The sequence below is a fragment of the Syngnathus acus genome, chromosome 14 (genome assembly GCF_901709675.1).
Source record: "Syngnathus acus chromosome 14, fSynAcu1.2, whole genome shotgun sequence".
Taxonomy (NCBI): domain Eukaryota; kingdom Metazoa; phylum Chordata; class Actinopteri; order Syngnathiformes; family Syngnathidae; genus Syngnathus; species Syngnathus acus.
In genome coordinates, this window is record NC_051099.1 from 5,995,546 (window position 1) to 6,015,692 (window position 20,147).

At 42.6% G+C, this 20,147-nt stretch overlaps 4 protein-coding genes across 9 annotated transcripts; 2 read left to right on the forward strand and 2 right to left on the reverse strand.

The window, feature by feature from the left end:
- Positions 1-522: 522 nt before the first annotated feature.
- snx12 (sorting nexin 12) lies at positions 523-4,035 on the reverse strand. 2 transcript variants are annotated; one of them, XM_037269375.1, is made up of 6 exons: positions 3,655-4,035; positions 2,807-2,902; positions 2,614-2,738; positions 2,336-2,426; positions 1,951-1,961; positions 523-1,136 (listed from the first exon to the last, which is right to left on the reverse strand). In XM_037269375.1, the coding sequence occupies exons 1-5, from the start codon at positions 3,817-3,819 to the stop codon at positions 1,956-1,958; spliced, it is 483 nt and encodes a 160-aa protein (XP_037125270.1). In that variant the 5' UTR covers positions 3,820-4,035; the 3' UTR covers positions 523-1,136; positions 1,951-1,955. The 2 variants fall into 2 exon arrangements, with proteins under 2 accessions (XP_037125270.1, XP_037125269.1); XM_037269374.1 differs by lacking the exons at positions 523-1,136; positions 1,951-1,961 and having other exon boundaries at positions 2,016-2,426.
- A 162-nt stretch (positions 4,036-4,197) lies between these two features.
- On the reverse strand, positions 4,198-6,408 carry LOC119133481 (cytokine receptor common subunit gamma-like). Its single transcript, XM_037269366.1, has 8 exons — positions 6,254-6,408; positions 6,016-6,106; positions 5,699-5,868; positions 5,476-5,609; positions 5,218-5,380; positions 5,035-5,137; positions 4,820-4,880; positions 4,198-4,706 (listed from the first exon to the last, which is right to left on the reverse strand). The coding sequence occupies exons 1-8, from the start codon at positions 6,315-6,317 to the stop codon at positions 4,608-4,610; spliced, it is 885 nt and encodes a 294-aa protein (XP_037125261.1). The 5' UTR covers positions 6,318-6,408; the 3' UTR covers positions 4,198-4,607.
- A 1,151-nt stretch (positions 6,409-7,559) lies between these two features.
- Positions 7,560-14,428, forward strand: LOC119133475 (sodium/hydrogen exchanger 6-like). 2 transcript variants are annotated; one of them, XM_037269351.1, is made up of 17 exons: positions 7,560-7,932; positions 8,210-8,409; positions 8,510-8,587; positions 8,772-8,848; positions 8,932-9,044; positions 9,231-9,336; positions 9,493-9,594; positions 9,843-9,984; positions 10,114-10,219; positions 10,302-10,390; positions 10,488-10,601; positions 10,717-10,828; positions 11,133-11,286; positions 11,393-11,423; positions 11,501-11,589; positions 11,833-11,938; positions 12,015-14,428. In XM_037269351.1, the coding sequence occupies exons 1-17, from the start codon at positions 7,653-7,655 to the stop codon at positions 12,315-12,317; spliced, it is 2,202 nt and encodes a 733-aa protein (XP_037125246.1). In that variant the 5' UTR covers positions 7,560-7,652; the 3' UTR covers positions 12,318-14,428. The 2 variants fall into 2 exon arrangements, with proteins under 2 accessions (XP_037125246.1, XP_037125247.1); XM_037269352.1 differs by lacking the exon at positions 9,493-9,594.
- Positions 14,429-14,853: 425 nt separating this feature from the next.
- Positions 14,854-19,996, forward strand: LOC119133484 (four and a half LIM domains protein 1-like). 4 transcript variants are annotated; one of them, XM_037269369.1, is made up of 9 exons: positions 14,854-14,988; positions 15,254-15,316; positions 16,846-17,032; positions 17,139-17,453; positions 18,170-18,335; positions 18,398-18,572; positions 18,640-18,809; positions 18,870-19,056; positions 19,208-19,996. In XM_037269369.1, the coding sequence occupies exons 5-9, from the start codon at positions 18,180-18,182 to the stop codon at positions 19,357-19,359; spliced, it is 840 nt and encodes a 279-aa protein (XP_037125264.1). In that variant the 5' UTR covers positions 14,854-14,988; positions 15,254-15,316; positions 16,846-17,032; positions 17,139-17,453; positions 18,170-18,179; the 3' UTR covers positions 19,360-19,996. The 4 variants fall into 4 exon arrangements, with proteins under 4 accessions (XP_037125264.1, XP_037125266.1, XP_037125263.1 ...); XM_037269371.1 differs by lacking the exon at positions 17,139-17,453 and having other exon boundaries at positions 16,846-17,070; XM_037269368.1 differs by lacking the exons at positions 16,846-17,032; positions 17,139-17,453.
- Positions 19,997-20,147: the final 151 nt, after the last annotated feature.

Consider the following 20,147-nt stretch of genomic DNA (forward strand, 5'->3'; position numbering starts at 1 on the left):
TTTTTGTTGTCAGCGAAAACTGTAGCTTGCTGAGGTTGATTTTGTGTATTATCCAGCGTCCAGACGGCCAATTAAGTCAACTTTTTTTTTTAATTAACTTACTGTATATTTTTCACAGCCTGACAACAGACCACAATTTTGTGTTGTTTCCATTCATCTTACAGGGTAGAGATTTTGCAAGCATTGTCAACTTTTGAGTTATGGTGCAAGCTGCAATTAACTTCGGCTAAGTTCTAATTGATGTTTTTGAGGGTTGAATCCTGTTGATTATCACATTCTGTCACCATCTAGTTTTATTTCTAACAGACTATGTATGATAATACATGTGATTAATAGTCTCCCAATCCCATTTTGCGTGTCGACGATCCATTACAGCGATTCACATTGATAGAAGTAGGTCATCCGCCAGCGTGAAGCCTCTCATCACACGGCTCCCACGACACGTTTTCAACTCAAAATGGAACTTTGCGCCGTTCACTGACTTTTTTTCCCTCCCTAGACTGAAAGGATTTGTAGACGTAACACAGCAGGCAGCAGGAAATTTAATAGTCGGACGGAAAAATAACAAGAGGAATTCCTCAGTACTCATTGTAGAACTGGAATGATAACATACACTTCACAATCATCTTTATGGAATTGAGGGAAAAAAAGAAAATAAGCCGAGACATCTTACTCGAGATCTGATGACTATTTCAAACGATTCAAATGCGTATGATGAACCTCACAGTGCTCGTATTTGCTTGCTTAACTTATGATTTGCATAAACTGGTAGTGTGACAATTTAGGCGCGATGACATCACTGTGAGTGACCCTGACTAAAAGCGCACACAGATTAAACAAGTCAGCGTTTTCTTTGCGATGCTACATCTTGCTTCACTTTGGGAGGTTATCTTACTAGCGACCAAAAAGCAAATACGAAGCGCACAAGTTGAACGCTTGTCTGAAGCATTTTGTGGCGGTAAATATTCATCATCAGGGAAAAAAATAAAACATTGTCATTCACTAAGTAATGTACATAAGAGGAATTACAGAGAGAGACAACAAACGATTTACACAATGGGAGCAATATTTGGGTAGTTTCCTCCACCGGCTTGAAACTGACAAGCTGTAGAAATAAATGGAGAAGGTACAGGCGTCTGTTTGGATAGTGGAGAGAGAGAAAACAAAACAAACCACAAAGTCAAACACGAGAAGTGCTTTCGTCTGGGTTGACACTGCGGGTCAAGTGGCCAAATATAAAGAGAATATTGTTTGTACTGTCCGAAAATACAATACAAAGTGTTTAAAAGAGAACAAAGGTGCAGTTGTGTATTCTTTATCCTCTGTGCGGAATCTCTGATATTAGTGCTGTATTGATGAGCAGTATATGTCTCTCTCATACTGCCCCCAGCTGGCCAAAGTGGACACATCAGAAGGAAAGGATTGCGCAAATTCCCGGAAGATGGCGAAATCTAAGTTGTGAATAAGAGGAAATGTTGACCCTTCCAATGTGCTGACTCTGACTTCCAAGCAGGTGAGGTTGACTTACTGAATTTTTGTCATAATATTTTTGTCTTTGATCTGCTTGGTGAAATTATTACTTGTATATTATACTAAAATGTGAAATTACATGGTCCCTCACGGATAGCTTTGTGTCGTGGCATCACAAAAAAGTCAAAACAGTCATTTTCTTGTCCACGGTACAGACAAGAAAATGAAGGCTTTACTCATTAATATGAAAATGCAGCATTTAGCCAACAACAGAAATTATTCATCAGCATGATTGCAACACAAAAATAATCAAAGAAGCGTGCAGGTTTAGCATGCACCTGCTTATATTAGTGCAGTTAATTTTGACAAACTTGGTTAGGAGAGTTTTCCGTTAATGAGGGATGTACAATTATGCTCCTTAGCAATAGTTAAAAAAAGCTCATGCAACTGAATTGAGAATTGTAAATAAAGTAAACTTACTTCACTCATACCTAAGACAAAACAGAAAAAAATCACAAAACAGCATCAGAAATTGCATGAGACACTTTGACATTAATCTACTTTATTCACATTATATTACAATCATGATTTTATGACACTCACGGGCGAAAATAGCACACGTAGCGTGTTGTAGTTTGTATTTCACTGTCCAATGAAAAACTACTGTCAGCTTGTAGTTGTAAAACAAAAGCGCACGCAAAAGACAAGTCACAAAGATGCACGGCGGAAGAACATGCTCTGAAATAGAGAGTGTTTTGACTTGATAATGAGAGAGAGAGAAAAGTCCATTCTACATCCCAGAGGAGATTAATTAAAGCCCCACCACCCAACAGCCCCCGACCCCTCGGTAAGCCTAGTGTCGTACTTTTCCGGGAATGTAGTTCCGGTCAATCTCGGCCTCTTGCAAGAACATGTGCAGACAGCGCTCATTCTGGGCCAAAGGGTGACCTGCAATTCTAGAGAAACACACACACACCGCATGCTTCAGTTTTAATATTGCATAACCTATTACAGTAGCACACATTTCTACATATGTGATATGGTTGTGCAAATTTAAAATATTGGACACAATGGGGCCTTCAGAGCCTTTTCATTTCAAGATATTACTGTGAGCATTTATTAGAATTGAACTCATTTATTGACCTGTTGATGAATTGCTCCAAACCCACTCGCCGCTCCTCAATGAACGACTCCTCAAAAAGCCCTTCGTCGTTGCGGAACGGCAACTGTCTCTTCAGGGCTTTACCCGGGAGATGTGATACTACAATCTGATGAAAAATGAATACAGATCAATTAAAAATAGAATCTGCAACCAACGCTCATTAGCCTCACTCACCTTGCTATCTCTCTCCAGCTCATTCTTTAACCACTCAAAGTCACTGTATCGTCTGGTTACACAAGAATCCTTAAGTTTGAAAATGGGAAGGTTGGTCTGCGTAAAGGATGAAGGACACATCTGTCAGTGACTTGCACAGACGACATGTGACCTAGTAAATATTCTACAATGCAAGGGCAGCAAAAATTGCTTCCTATCCGTTGAAATTTGGCTGATGTTGAGAGTCCACTTGGAGGAGGCCGTACTCAACAGAAACGAAAAATAACTGCACTGTATATAAAATACTTGAATAAATAAAGATCTATAGCTATTAATCAAGTTGTATCGCTGTTAACGTCAGTCAGCTAAACTTATTGACGTCAATCGCTACAAGCTCAACTTTAACATTCGTTGCAAAACGGATGCAATGTCTTTTGAATATACAAGATCAGTGTTAATTGTATAACCTACAAGTAAAAGTGCACGGGAATAACTTAAAATGACCACAATATCACAGTGTTAGCTGTTCACGGTTAGCATAGCCTAGCAGTTTTCGCTACAAGACGCATTTTCGTGCCGTTCAAATTATGTTCAATAAAATTAAATGCTGCTTCAACAGTTCCCTCGATGTGGCATTAGTGAACAAAGTTGTTTTACCCTGTGTAGTTTTAAGTATATTTAATACACGTCAAGCGACGACACAGTCCTCCGGCTCAACCACATACTAGGCCTCAAACAATCTCCGGCACTCGAGTTCCGCTGTAGCCAAGATGAGGCACCAATCCCGGCGTCACAGCCCGGTTGCTTCGAGTCGAACCACGTTAACATGTTGGCTAAAAGCTTTTTCGACAGTCATACCAAACACATACCCGCGTCCGAACTGTATAGGTTGTGTACCGATGCCGCCCGACTCCGACGATCTGTGGATCATAAACGTCTATTTCCAGAAAATTGCTGGGTGGACCATATGCGTCCGTGAGCTCCTGGGGCTTGGAATTTAGCCGGCGAGTGTCAGCAACCGAAGCCTCTGACATGTTGTCGGGCTGCAGTTGTTGTTGTGCAATTGCAAAAAAATAAAAGGGGTCAAACTGAAAAGTGGATGCGCAAATGTGCAAATATCACGTAGATACATTAATTAAATGCGGTGGTTGACGGGTTCAGCTAAGGAACTAGCCGATGAGCGTCTCCTTTAGCTGGGGACAGCCACCCTGCGCCCCACCCTTCTAGAAACAGGAAGATATGTATGTTGCCTTAATTCCCTGCTCTGTTGGACACCACCAATTGAGGACAACTGGACTGGGCCTGGACTTCCCGTGCCGAGCGTTCACTGCGACAGAGATAAAACATTGGATGACTTCTGTTGCATGCAAGTTAAAATGCAAGATTGTACAAAACGATCAAAAGGGCAAAACTTTCAGAAAAAGTTGTTTTTATTCCAGATAAATGTACATTAAAGGGGAAGTCAACTCCAAGGTGAGGTTATCCATTTGCAATCAAGTTACTAAGCAAAATAACAGCATATAAGAACATTTAGTGACAGATTTTGCAAGTGCTGTCTGTGTGGTCAGATTTCACTTTAGTTTTCTCCTAATCTGAATTTAATAATTTGTTTGATACCCGTTTTACTGACCAAACTGCTTCCAAAAGGTCGTGGTGAAACCCTAAACCAATAAGGTGGTAAAAGAAACTTAACTCCAGAATAACAAGACAAGGTAGAGAGAGTGGATGTGGACGAGCAACAGGAAGTTTCCCGTTTGTCTGTTTGGATTGTGTCAAAGAGGGACTAGAGGTGGACCTGTTGGATCTCGGGCTGTCAGACCGGTCACTGGGGGACCTGGCGGTACTCTCGAACTGGACAGGCTTGCTCATGGTAGTTTGCCTTGAAGCCTTCTTTAAGGCCTTTGGAGATTTGAAGCCAAGGCTTTAGAAAAAAAAACAACCCAAATGTTTAACAATATTTTCTATAAACCTTGCTTATAGTATTCCATCGAATAATAGATTTAAATTTAAACTGGGAAACCGGTCGCTCCTTACCTCAATGTCTTGAGGAATCAGGGATGGCTTGGGTACTACATGAATGAAGATGATTCTGAACCTAAGATAATTTTGGAGATCATCACATCAACAACAGATTACAAATATTCTTTGTTTTTATAGAATTGTGCTTGTTGCACCATAATTTGTACCATTACTTTTGTTAGACAGAACCTTGTCGTCAGACAGGAGCGCACAGACGTGGTCTGACTCACCTCTCGTAACGCAGTAACAGGACGACCATCAGGATGAGGATAACGGGAGCCAGAACGAACACAATTATCCAGACAAACATGGAACCGTCACCTTGGTCACTCTCTGGGACAAGAAGAAAAATAAGTTGGTAAATTAGATTATTCGAATGCCCCCTGAAATTGTTCAGGGAATATTATTATTACCTGTGCCATTGTTTGAGCCCCACATCACAGAATCACTCCAGTCGCTCCAGCCAGAAGCTCCGCATACTTCATGCAATTTGCTTCTCACCTGAAGCTCATACTGGGATCGACTGGAGGGCAAGTTGATGCAATAATTTTGCTTCCCTCGATTGACTCTATCTGGCTGCGGAATGCATAAAGTATTTCAAATGGAACGCTAGCGCAGATCTCAAAGAAAATGTACCAAGACGGACTCTGATGTGACGTCAGGTAACTTACAACCCACTCCTTGTAATTGATCCTGTAGCGAACCTCATTTTCCACACATGATGGAAGCGTCTGATTCCAATAGAACCACAAATTCCAGTCGGATCCATTCTGAACAGTCAGGTTGGTTGGCGGATTTAACTTCACTGCGGGCAAGTCAAAATGATTTATTATTTTGGGTTGAAAAAAAAATGAAGGACAAATGTTCCCCTAAAATGTGCAACAATTCCAGTACCTTTGCTTTTAAGATAATCGCTCTTCGGAAAAGTGTGGTTGCCATGCACCAGTTGCATGTAGAAAGTGAGAAACCTGTTGGTTATGTCACCATACGGCTGAATGCAGCCAATTTTTAGACTGTTGTTTGTTATGTACTTCTCACATTCTCTGACTGCTTCATCATGAAACCTGTGTAAGAAAAATCAAAAGTATCCAGTTGCTGTCTTAATTATTTTACAGATTGTCATTGAAAACTAAGCACGTATTTATCTGGCACCCGCTTGATTAAAAGGAAGAGAAATTCATCTCAAGTCATAGCGTTTCATTTGAACTAACCAGCTGCGGAAGGTGTAATTGACTTTAGGGTTGCCATGTTTGTTCCAGGTACATTTCACAGACTCCAAATGCAAAACAACACAGTCGACATCTGCGAGACAAGACAAACACAGGAAAAGCAAGTGCGGTAAAACCTTATGGTTTCTGTGAGTCCCCTCAGGAAAATTGCAAAGAGTACAAACAAACTGCAGACTAAGTCAAATTAGCTTTCATTGAATAGAACATCAAATGTTCTTACCTGGGGGTTCTTCGGCAAAGCCAGGACCTACCAGAACGAGAAGTAACAACAATTTATGTAACATCGTGGCGCTTAAGAGCGTGGATGCTTTCAGATGCGGCTCGTTGATTACATCTGAGAGCAATGTGTCACATTTGGGTTTTTCCTGCCCTTGACTTTGGTGGGTTATGCTTCCTGTCAGCGGAAACTGTCGAGTTATCGACTACATGAGCACCTTATGAAAGATCACAAAATAATAATTACAGCTTGGCTCAACAATATTAGGATTGTAAGCCTAAATGTAAATATTATCCTTGCCAATAGAGACACAGTGGATTTAGTATTCAAATATTTAAGATTAAGCCCATATTTGTATGCAGGTTTTGCTCTTTTTGTTTGTTTTCTGAAGTTCTGACGGCATGAGGAAGTCACTGATTGGGTGTATCATGTCTGGTAGCACTTTCCATCATGTGTGCAACTGCAGCTTTTGCTTTTGTTTCCTCCCTGTGAAAGCAACATTGAGGATTTTAACGTACACCCAAATGTGAGTGAAGTGGATATAAAACACATATTATTAAAAAAGAATCTAAATAAGCCAATTTCTAAAAAGATTGATCTTGCCATACCATTCATTGTGTTCAGCATCTAATGTCTTCACAGCAAATAACAGATTCATAGTTTTAATCATATGTGGTCATATCATACACATCAGTTTCATTAGACTAATATTTGTTTATTATTTTATTAATTGTAATTTGCATTCACTTAAAGATGCACTGGCGCCTGTCATTTTTGTCTGAGCACGTTTTATTAAGTACATACATGACATTTTTATTTTATTTATTTTATATTAATTTTAATCAGAGATAGTTTTATCTGTCCCTAAACGTATTTTGATTCAAATGGTCAATTTATTGTGTTTATATACAGTAATCCCTCGTTGATCGCGGATAATTGGTTCCAAAAACCACCCGCGATAAGTGAAATCCGCGAAGTACGGTCACAAGAAGTATTGGGCAGGCTAACGAGTAAGCGGAAAGATGCTAATTCGCGATCGTGCTAACATGCGAAAACGGACTTCTAAAGGAATGTAAACGAACATTTAGAGCAATATTACATTGTCCTAAAGGTTAACACATGTTTCCTCAATTTAGAAGTTTTATTTTCACTTTTAAACGTTTTTTTTTTTAATTGGGGAAAACAAATCCGCGATGTAGTGAAGCCGCAATAAACGAAACGCGAAAAAGTGAGGGATCACTGTAGTAGTAATTATAATACTGTACTACGTGTATTTATTAATCTTATTTTGAATAACCGGAAATTCTTTTATTTTGACACCAGCCCGGAATTTGACTCAGTTTGTTGTGGTCTGTCACGGGGATATTGCGCTTCGCCAGCTACTACAAACATTAGCGATACTATGGCGTCCACGCAAATAATACCCCTTGTTCACGTTAAATCCCCGACGGCGTTGTGGTCGCTGCCGTTCGCGTTGCTATCCTTCGTCCTCGTCGGGAGAGGCGAGGGCAACGCAATGGATAACGTCGTAACAGAGAGGCTGGCTGAAGAAAGCCACCGCCAAGACAGTGCCAACCTGCTCATATTCATCATGCTGCTAACGCTCACTATTCTCACTATATGGCTCTTCAAGCACAGGCGCTTTCGGTTCCTCCACGAAACGGGACTCGCCATGATCTATGGTAAGAGCACTAGCCTCGAGCAAATCACCCGTGGACACTGTGTAGCATCCATGCTAACTAGCTGACTGGATGCTTAATGATGGCGTTGGTTGCACAATTTGACATCTTACAGTACAGCCGCTTCTCGACAGTAACATTGACAATAAGTAATATGGTGGTAACTGAGCGTGTGCGTAAAGATTCCCCAAGTTGCCCACTAGATGGCAGCAAAGCATTAATAGATTCATATAGAAACAATGACCACCACCTAATTGTTTCTTTTTCTCCTCCTTGAAAGGCCTTCTGGTGGGTGTGATACTCCGGTTCGGCGTCCACGTGCCCCCGAGTATGAGCGACGTGGTGCAGGGTTGCGCGGTGAACGCCAGTCCTGCCACCCTGCTGGTGAACGTCAGCGGGCGATTTTACGAGTACACCCTAAAGGGCGAAGTCAGCCGAAGCAAAGGCCACCAAGTGCAGGACGACGAGATGTTGAGAAAGGCAAGCCGAGACCTCGTCATTATTTATTCAATTTTTTTTCTGATTGTTGTCTTATCATTTATGGAACGACTAAAGCATCATTTATTCTCCATTTTCTCAGGTTACTTTTGACCCAGAAGTCTTTTTCAACATCTTACTACCCCCGATCATCTTCCATGCAGGCTACAGTCTAAAACGGGTAAGGCGATCTAAAGAACACTTAATATTCAAAGTTAACTGTGCTAGAGAAGAGGCCCACTGTTGGGACATACTGGATGATCAGGAAACCAATCACAATTGTTTAATTTGTTTTAAGATTTGATTGGGGGCTCTAGTTCAATAGTTCCTATACGTTCATAAATGTTTGTCTTGGTCTGTCCCAGAGACATTTTTTCCGCAACATTGGCTCCATCCTGGCCTACGCTTTCCTGGGAACTGTCATATCTTGCTTTATTATTGGGTAAGTGATCCAATCAGATTCATCTACTTTAATTACAATGAGCTTTCCTGAAGGGTCTGAAGGGTTCGTGTAATGTCCCCCAGGCTCATCATGTACGGATTTGTGTCCTTCATGAAAGTGGTGGGCCAGCTCGGGGGAGATTTTTACTTCACCGACTGTCTCTTCTTTGGGGCCATCGTGTCAGCGACAGACCCAGGTACAACATGGACATTGGGGAAAAAAAAATTGTGAGATCTTTTGAAGCATTATCCAGCTGAATGATTTTTCTTATCGGCCCTCAGAGTCAATCAAGATGCTTGTTTAACTTCTTTGTGGCTTTCATTTTTGTCCCAAAAGTACTCACGGTATCAGTATTTGCAAATCCCTTGTCTTTGTGTTGCAGTGACAGTGCTGGCCATTTTCAACGATCTGAAGGTAGACGTGGACCTGTATGCTTTACTTTTTGGGGAAAGCGTGCTCAATGACGCCGTGGCCATCGTCCTCTCGTCGTAAGTTTTCTTGAAAACCCGCCGAAGAATCAACACAAACTCCCATAATCCCTCCGCGGATCGGCCGATGTCACTAACACAAGTCCCTGTCGTTCCATTGCTGGCCTTCCATTCCTCCATCTGTCATTCATCACCTACCCGTACGTATGCATGCAGTGTTCTTCTCCGTTTGGAGAAGCAAAGTAGGCGGGGGGCTCGAATTGTGCGTCCCGAGGGCGAGGAGGAATGGCTGGAGAAGAACCAGACAGTTATTCCTCGGTGGGTGGTTGGACTTTGTGTTTGATTGTGGTGGCGTATTGGGAATCCACAAAGTGACTCATAACACATTTCCTCAAAAAATACAAAAGAGGGGGTTTATTTTTGAAGTCACAGTGTGGATGTAAATCACATCTTATCAGACATTCATGGCTTCAGGTTCCTTGTCATCCGCTGGGTCCCGCCCCGCTGTTTTTTTTTCTTTTTTCTTCTAACGGTGTGTATGTTTATGCCGTCCGTTCGGCCCTCAGCTCCATTGTGGCTTACCAGCCGACGGGGGACAACAGCCACAGCTTTGAAGCCACGGCCATGCTCAAATCCTTCGGCATCTTCCTTGGTGTCTTCAGCGGATCGTTTGCTCTCGGCGTGGCCACCGGTGTGGTGACAGCGCTCATATCCTTCGCGTTATCTGATTATTGCATCCTTGGTGTCCTGTTTGTTCGGTTATTGTACTTTGGGTTTATTTTTAGTAAGCGTTGCACATTATCATCTGATTACTGTTTTCTCTTAACTTTTCATCACGTGACCAAGTTTACCAAGCTGAGGGACTTCCCCTTGTTGGAGACGGCGCTGTTTTTCCTCATGTCCTGGAGCACTTTCCTGTTGGCCGAGGCGTGCGGCTTTACCGGTGACACATTCACGTCGTTAGAATTGAATCGTATTCATATCGCGCTCAACTGGCTCGTCACGTTCTGAACGTTTGAATCCAGGCGTGGTCGCCGTGCTGTTCTGCGGGATGACTCAGGCTCACTACACCTATAACAATCTCTCTCGTGACTCACAGGATCGAACCAAACAGGTACGCGCCAACTGCGACACGTCAGTCGCCAAAGAATGCCAACAGAGTCGCCCGTGACGCCGTAACCTGTTCTTAACATGTGCTTATCACAACACAGTTGTTTGAGCTGCTCAACTTTCTGGCGGAGAACTTCATCTTCTCCTACATGGGCCTGACGCTCTTCTCCTTTCAATCGCACGTCTTCAACCCTCTGTTCATCATCGGGGCCTTTGTATCCTTCACTTGCATCATTCTCAAAGAGGTCTTGGCTATTCATTTGAAATGTGTGTTCCTATCATGGAATAGAATCTCCCAGGTCTTTGCCCTTGACCAAAATCTTACTCTAGGTAGCAGTGTTCTTGGGCAGGGCGGCAAACATTTACCCATTGTCCTTCCTGCTCAACCTTGGCCGCAAGAACAAGATTGGTTCCAATTTCCAGCACGTCATGATGTTTGCAGGTACGCTGTATGAGGCAAAGGCTCATGATCTGCCTCTTTCCTCCAGCAGGGGGAAGTGTTGTTGAAGGTATAATATGACAGGATGGTCCAAAAAACACATTTCAAGTGTGTATTGAGCACAATTTCCAAATGATTCATTTACATAATTTCTGTATTTTTAATTTTGATACATTATCAGTGTTTGTGGGTTGAATATTTTGAGACTTTTTGTGAGAGTTCTTCTTGCTTTTAAACGGCAATGTTCTCATTTTTTTTTAGATGCACTGATCTGCTGTATTTCTAAACTTCGTCTCGTCCCTTCTAGGACTGCGCGGGGCGATGACATTTGCCCTGTCCATCCGCGACACGGCCACCTATGCCCGCCAGATGATGTTCTCTACCACCTTGCTGATTGTCTTCTTCACCGTGTGGCTCTGCGGAGGCGGCACCATGCCTATGTTGTCCTTCATGAGTATTCCGTGAGGGCCATAACTGAATTCACCCTACCACCTGTTTACATACATTATATATATGTGATTTTCATAATTCCAAAGTCCCACTCCTGTCTTTTTTTGCTCTCCTCAGTGTGGGTGTGGACTCTGATCAAGACCACTCAGTATGTATCCCACGTTAAAATGTGTTGGTTTTCCTTTGTTAAATGAAAAAAATGTAAGCAAATGTTCCGCCTGACAGAGTTCAGGAATGCTGGATGACTCACAGAGGAGGAACACAAAGCATGAGAGCGCCTGGCCATTCAGGATCTGGTACAACTTTGATCGCAAGTATCCTTTAATGTGAATGGGAACTCTAGGATTTTAATTTTAGAGGGAGCATAAATTGAAACGGTAAGGGCCTAAAATTGATCCCTGCGGCACACCTCGTGTTATTTCATGGATTTTTGAGGCGCAGGGATCTTAGCTTATCAGAAATGGGGTTAGTTAACATGCTCTTGTTTAGGTAGCAATCTTCTGGATAATTTGAACTTTTTCAAAAATGTTCACGGTCCTTGACACATTTTTGCGCAGCTACCTGAAACCCCTCTTGACCCACAGTGGCCCCCCTCTCACTGCCACCCTGCCCGCCTGTTGCGGACCCCTAGCACGGTGTCTCACCAGCCCGCAAGCATACGAGGTTTGAATGTCAACATCATTAACACATTTGAATAAGCGCGTCCTCAGAAGGTTCTTAAAATGACTGATCGCACTAGAACGAGGGGCCGCTCCACGACGACGACTCCGACTTCATCCTGAACGACGGCAGCGTCAGCTCCATGTACGCCGACGTCACAGTCAGCACGGACGGCTCGAGCTCCAGCGGCATTAAGCGCCACCGTCCGTCCGCCGCCGACGAGGGCCTGGATCACGATTTAGCGCTGGCTGAGCATGAGGTGGCCATCCGGGGCACCCGCCTGGTCCTACCGATGAATGACCCGGCCGATCCGCCGACTACTGTAACCCTGCCCCCGCCGCCCTCCCCGCCCCGCTCAGACCCCCGTAGGCACAGACTGTAAAACAAGGTTAGCCCTGCCGGGATGCATTTGTTTGTCGTTATCATAGAAAATCCCACCCAGGTTGATTTTTGCCTCCCATTACTCGGGCAGTGGCAATATTCACGTGACCGTACTGTATTTTCTGCAGGCTATTTATTTGGAAATTCCCAACTACAGTCTATGACTGTTTCATTGTAGTCGTGTAGCTTTTCTTATTTTCTGCCCATACCTATTCAGCACCTTTTCCAACACACCAATGAGATGCAGCAATGCAATCCAAGTTGTTTTGTCAAGTATTGAGGCTTGGTTAAGCACTGGAGACATTTCTTGCTGTGGATTCACAGCAAGAAATTTCTCCTCTTGGCGAGGCTCGCTTACAAAGTGGCTATTTTTACAAGACTACAGACATTTGATGGTTTTCAATTGGACTGATTCTGCACTTTTTTTTCCCCCCATTACAGCCCTGCTTATTGGCAATAACTATTCTCACAGTCACTCTCTACCTGGCTGGGAACTGAATGGTCTTCTATGCTGCTGAATTATTTTCACAGACCAAACATCTGTTCTCCTGCTATTAAGAAAGCATGACTAATCCACTTAGTAATGCAAAAAAAAAAAAAAACACACAGCCCGCACAAACTTTTACGGTCACGTAATTACAGCCGCTAAACTCTTCACGACTGGAATAATTATCTGCTTTCACTGTTTCTCGTCGCTTAAAATCTTCTCGTGGACAGGTACGTGAGGGGCTTTGCGAGGAGTACTCGGTGACTGTAGGCGTGAACGTGAACATACCACGCGCAAGGTCAGGTACTATCGAGATATACACGCTGGATGACAAGTCGGCGGTACATTAAGAGTAAGGCTAAACTACTGACAACTTATACACTTCTGTCAAGACATTTTAGCACCACCCGTGTGCTTGACTCATGGATTTATTTATTTATTTGTTTGTCTCATGATATGACATTTCTTTATTACGATTTGTTTTTAAAAGTAGGACAGCTCAGTGGCGAGACGCACCCCGACCGATTCATCCTATGTGAGCTGTGCTGTCCAAACGTAGGTGAGGGCGATTGTCGAGTTTCCATTCCGAAACTTTAACCGTGTGTGTGTGTAAATTTTTTTGTGTGATGTAGCAAGATGCTTCTTACGACGAGCGCTTCCCATGTGAACGTCATTTACAAGCTTGTGACTGGAAAAAACAACTAGATTAAAAAAAAAAGCACTAATCTGACTGATGCACCGCCACGCACACAGACAAAAACGCACACACTGCCATGTCTTTGGTATGAGGGCATGCTGAACTATTGTGAATTCAAGTGCCTAAAATGTAAATTGAACTCCTGAGTGTAGATTTGTACATTCAATTTGTCCAGTCAGGTGATCATTTTGATGGGCGCTTGATGCGCCGATTGATGTTGACTAAGAACAATGCAGTTGGTTGAATTCATTTTTAGGTGTAACTGAGATAAATAATAGATCATCAGAACTACTAGCAACAGTGGAAGGTTTACTGAATTGTAGCATATACGGTACCTGCATAATGGTGGAATCTCCAAAGTTAAACGAAGTAGGAAAATTACCAAAATGTTGCGTTGAACTTGGGAGGTTCCACTGCAGCAATGCGAAAGGATCCCACCTATTCATTCGTTTGCTTTTTGCACATAGGCATCTCTGTAGGTTGGTAGACTAAAACCGGTACTGTCATCTTTGTGCTGGTCAACACCGTAAGAGTGTCTTTAATATACCCACATAACTATTTAATCCCTCAAACTGTTTTTGTCCTTATTTTGTTTGAAGCAGTATTCAGGTTTTCTACACAATCATCCACACAATTTGGATTGTGTGTAACTTTGTGTTGATGATTTAATTTATATGGTACTTTTGTTGCAGCGATCACACACAAATTAAATACCAGTATATTTTGAAGAGCTATGAAGAGCTTTTGTAGAGATTAAACACTCACGTTTGTGAGCATGGAAGAAATGTTGATATGTGTTGATAAGAAATGTGATCTAAAATGATGAAAATATTTAACTGACTTCTTCCTTCCTGTTCTGTCATTCTATATTTTTGGTCTCTTGTCTGGCAAGTTGCAAATGTACCAGAAATAAATGTCAAGGACTGCACTTTGTTTCTTCTTGTCCTGTGAGTGTATTTTGATGCAGTGAGGTAAACATTTAACACAATGTGCTTGCATTTTTTTTAGCTGAATAAGTTCCTTAAAATATAAAATATCCATGCATATTTCAATATAAGGCAGTGCAGCTCACTACATCCACATTGCAGGTTGGACCTCAACGGGGTTACGAATTTGTCGGACTGCAGCTTATTCTAAAAAAGTGAGTACGCACATGTTTGTGCTTATTCTCAAATGAGTGGTTAATCAAAAAAAATCTCATTTGAGTTTGTTATTTCTTTTTTTTCCGGAGGGGGGCGCGATTTATATCACTTCGTGCGTTTTTTTTTTTTTTTTAACTTCTGTAGAAGGAAGCCTAATTTTATTTTATTTTGAAGCTTGACACCAACATCCGGTCTCTGCTTGGTTGTTGATGTCTAGCAGACAGACGACGCCAACTAGACGTGTTTACGCTGAAGCCGGAGGTGCGAAGTTAACACTGGGGGGACTCGCTCCTCGACACCCACGGCAAGACGTGCATCCTCGGCTGCGCGAATCAACCTTGACTCGGTAAGATAGAGGACCAGAAAAAACAAACACGTTCTTGTCGAAACTTGTGACTTAACTCACGATGTAATTTACTAGAAAAATGTGCGCTACTTATCAACGTAAATGTTTTGATTGATGTGCGTGACATTATCAATTCATAAAGAAATTAGAGCAATTCGCCACATGTAGAGTATCTGGAAATAATGTTGTGCTTCCTGATTATAATAGTGTTGATGAAAAGAATATTAATAATGTGTCTTTGTTACCCCCCCCCCCCCCCCCCCAGACTTGCCTTGCAAAAATCTCCAAAATTTAAAGGGAATCAAAAGTTGCATGGGGCGTTGTCTCTGTAAGTATTTCTGCAAGTGTGTGTGTGTGTGTGTGTGTGTTTGACATTTTGAAGCCATGCAATCTGTTTCCAGTTAGCAAGTTTCCTCCTCTTCTCATTCACTGATCGAAGTGTTGAGGCCAAGAAAATGCTCACAAAGGTCAATTAACATTCCTGTACAGCAATTTATTATTGTGCCCTTGACAGAGGATAATATTTGGGGAGACTAATCAAGGGTCAATCATATTAACCATGCAAATGAAAAATTCAAAAGTATTTTTTAGAGAGACATGGGCGAACGAATTGCGTTCCACAGCTTGTGGCCATATTCCTTCTAACTGTAGAGAAGCAACAGTGATCCTGTATTCACTTTAAGCCCTGAAGCTGATGCTCTTTTTTTTTTTTTGGAAAGCACGGAACGGTAAACTGCATCACTGCCTCGTAAAACTTTATCCACTTTCTCAGGCTTCACGCCAGCGAACGTTTAAACGAGTCTGTCTTGTTTTAAGGGGCTTTTATTGTAAAGTGGCAATGGTGATGATGGGACCAGGTCAAGGTTAAGCACATTTTCCGCACTTTTAAAGAGCAATTTTCAAGTTGTTCAGAATAACTGCAAAAAAGCAGGCAGGGTTGATTATAGTTCTGTATTTTCTTTTGGGATATATTGTTCACTCTGCTGCTTGTTCGCTCCCACCTCAGAACTCAAGATAACTGTTCCAATGTTACATGTACACCGCACGTTCAAACTCTCCCAAACATTCTTCAACTAAATAAAGCTTTTCCACAGACCGTAAAAATCGCTGCCTCGGATCACTTAAGTTGTTTTGCAGCCCTTACTGACATTTTCTCCAAGACTTGTTCTTGACCACGCGGGCGCATACAGCTTTCTGCTTTGATGCTTAAATCATCTGCTGCCTAAAAGAGGACATTTTGTTTTTTTAGTTCTTTTGTTTGGCGCCAGAATTTAGCGTGCAGCTTTTGGATTGCGATTTATCTCGATTCTCTTGCATAGTTTGAAATCCCTCAAGACAGTCGTTTAAGTCACATGCAGTCTGTCATGATGTTTGAAAGGCCTTTTTTTTTGTTTGCGTTCTGGTGCTGCTGAGGCTTCGAAGGGTGTCTGGAACGAATGTTGTCGATAATCTCCTAAAAGGAAATTGCTAATAGACAGCTGGTAAAGTCTTTGCCTCTACACTGCCTTCTTCCCTTACTCCACTTTCTGGAATTTGTCTTGCTGGTGACAAATATAGCAGTTTGTGGCAAAGAAATGTTGAGTCAAGCGTGCTATTAAATATTGTGTGATAGTTGTTGGTTGAGTAAGGCTAGGAAGCAGGGTACCGCTGTGTAATTAATTTAAGAAAATAAAGGCCTCCTCACTTGGAGTTGCATAAATAATCGTCAAAACCTTCTCTTTGCTGCAATACAGTAGTAATATATATTTTTTTAAATGATAAAAAATTGGCATTTGTGACAGTGTTTCTTATTTGCCCGCGGACGTTTACTGTGCCAACACTCTTGCGACGGAGACTTCCTGTTTCTGTGTGTTCCAGCACATTCTTGCCCGATAAGCTCATGCCAACACGCGGGCCCGACGCAGATGTCGTGCAGACGAATGTGAAAAATCCGTTCGGTGTCAGATGGCTCGGGGTGGGTGTGAATTCATTGTCGTCGTAATCTATGGAGACGGGCGCCCTTGTGGCGCAGACATGAGGACAAACATCCTTCCAAGTCCAACATGTATCCTGTATCAATATTTAGAGCCTTTACATGCCCAAGTAGGAACAGTCAGCCATATTGTTTTCTTCCCACATAACACGCTTTACGCTCCTTAAATACAAACCAGGACCACACATGATGGCAAACTCACTTGGAGCTTTTTATTAACACTTAACTGCGCATGATAATGATAGCTATCTGTTCTAAAAACAAGGTGTATTATGACAAGAGGGGCAGGAAAAGAGTTGAGACACGTTGGCTTACGTCACCCAAACGAGATTTATTTTTCCCTCCGAATTCCAGCTTGGCTTCCTGTTAGCGAACAATTCCCATCAGATAGGTATCTTATTATTATGCTATTGTTGTTCTGTCAACCTGTGATTGCTGTTTAGCGGGGAAAGAAAACAACAGGTAGCAGCTCCAGAAGCAGGAAGTTTATTTTGTAAGTGGATGGGAAAGGCTCCTTTTTAAACTATGTGCTGACAGTGGAGAAACATATCATTTACTTTGGAGTGTAAATTGGAACAACGGCCAGAAAATTCAAATAAGCACAGAGCATTCCAGCACACTGTTCCTGCACTTGAAATGACCTTGTTGGACACAATTCAATTCCACACCCTCTTCATCCGTTCACTTACTGTTTCTGTCTCAGGAGGCGCACCCAACAGCATTCCATTTAATTGGTGACTTTAAGAACTCAGCGTAGCATATTATTTGTGTGTGTTTCCTTGTTTTTACTGTCATAAATCACGCGTGAAACAAATGTTTGGAAATTGTAAACAAAAAATATCAAAAGTAAGCAAAAAGGGGGCAATTTATGGGGGGGGGGGGGCAATATTCAAATGTCTGTCAAATACCATAATAGACTGCTCGTGTTCAGTACAAAGGTCTTTGTCGCCCTCTAGTGGCGGTTATTCAAGATGTGACCTGTTTTAACTGTTAATGTGCATTAAGTAATAAAATATCATTTCTTGATACGGGCTAGAAATACGAAAAATAAAAACAGAATTTATGATTTAATCTTACTGCACAAGTGAACAAGTTGCTCAATATTGTTTCTTGCCTCCATTTGTGAGTAATTAATGTAGTTTTAAATTGTGACTGAGATCCTGATCTGACCAAAGATTGTTTCATTTATTTATTTTTTTGTCACTTCAGAGACTGAAAAATGTCAGCCAGCGTGCAGTGTTCCTACTGTCGCGAAGACCTCGGCGGCAGGAGATTTGTGCGCAACGAGGGCCGGCCTACGTGCGTGCGCTGCCACACCAAGTTCTGCGCCAACAGCTGCGCCGAGTGCCACCGACCCATCTCCGTGGAATCCAAAGTAGTCACACATGCTCGCATTCATACAATACGGCACCAGGATGTGACACTGGTTCTCATCAGGAGCTGAACCACAAGGGTCGCTACTGGCACGAGGACTGCTTCCGATGCGCAAAGTGCTACAAGCCGCTGGCCAAGGAGCCGTTCACCACCAAGGATGAACGCATCCTGTGTGGCAAGTGCTGCTCCAGAGAAGAAGCTCCACGCTGCCACACCTGCTATAAACCCATACTTGCTGGTTAGAACACAGTGTTTTGCATTGCTTATTAGCAATAAGCTCACATGTGTGTCACCATCATCTCCAGGCACGGAGAGCGTGGAGTACAAAGGCAACTCATTCCACGACGAGTGTTTCACTTGCTGCCACTGCAAGCGACCAATGGCTTCGCAGAGCTTCATCGCCAAAGAGAGCGACGTCTACTGCAGCCCTTGCTACGACAGCAAGTTTGCAAAAATCTGCGTCTCCTGCAAAAAGGTAATTTAGGGAAACAGAAGAATTGGCGATACAAACTGACGTACTTTGATTCGTCTGTAGCCGATCATGACCGGAGGAGTCAACTACCAGGGGCAGCCCTGGCACGGTCACTGTTTCGTGTGTAGCTCCTGCTCAAAGCCTCTGGCTGGGTCCAGCTTCACCACGCACAAGGACCAGGCCTTCTGCGTGGACTGCTACAAGAGCACCGTGGCTAAGAAATGCAGCGGCTGCCAAATGGCCATCACAGGTTCTTTTTTCTTTTTGCTTCCATTCAAATTTGACATACCTGTGGTTTGGTATTCACGTTTTTTTTCTTTTCATGGGCCAATTATAATGTGTCACCTTTTTGCAAATATGGGATGTTACAGAATTTTGAGATCGTTTTCCTCTCCACTCAGGTTTTGGCAAAGGGGTGAACGTGGTGAGCTATGACGGAGCCTCCTGGCACGAATACTGCTTCAACTGTAAGCAGTGCTCTCTCAGTCTGGCTAACAAGCCCTTCATAGCTAAGGGCCGGGACATCCTGTGCTCCGACTGCGGTGACAAGTAGAAAACTAAATCCCTCAATTCCTCAGAATGGTCCTCAATGCTGATAAAGATGTTTCAATGACTGCCCCATTGACATATTGTTTAGAGTCGTTTAGAGTCGCCGGTTTCCACCCCCCGTGCCCAATCAAGTTATCCAGACTCAGCCACAGTCCCTCGTGAGCATGGTGACCTCCGTGCCTGGCTGGAGGACCCCACAGCAGACATCCAACACTCAACCCGGCGTCATCCGCACCAGACACGGAAATTGGCTGTTCCTCATCGTGGGTAATTTGTATCATGCATCGCTATTGTTCTTTGTTTCTGCTAAGTCCCACAAAGGAGCCTGCAATTATGAACACATGAGCATCAGGACCAGGGAGGAGTCTGTTGCCAGGCAACTGGTGACAAGACATTGTTCCTATCAAGCGTAGAAACACAGTTGTAATGTAAACTCCCAATTTCACATTGGACATTGAATTATGTTGCTTTTTAACTGAATTGATAACTGAATCTTTAGTGTGTAATTGCATTTTTCAGAATTATTACTGTACGAGAGACATTTGTAACTCAATTTTTACCAACATGTATTATGGTTCAAATGCCCTACAATATTAGACTTTCTAATACTGTACATAAATAAATTCCATTCTCCAATTGAATGGATCTTGTGCTGTTCCTTTTGGCCATATCTGCACTGTACCTTGACACTTTCTTGTAAAGTTCACTGCCACCATCTAGTGGTGGCGTACTGTAAGCTCGCTCATGTCAAAATATTGATTACAAGGCAAAGCAAAAAAAAAAAAAAGCAGA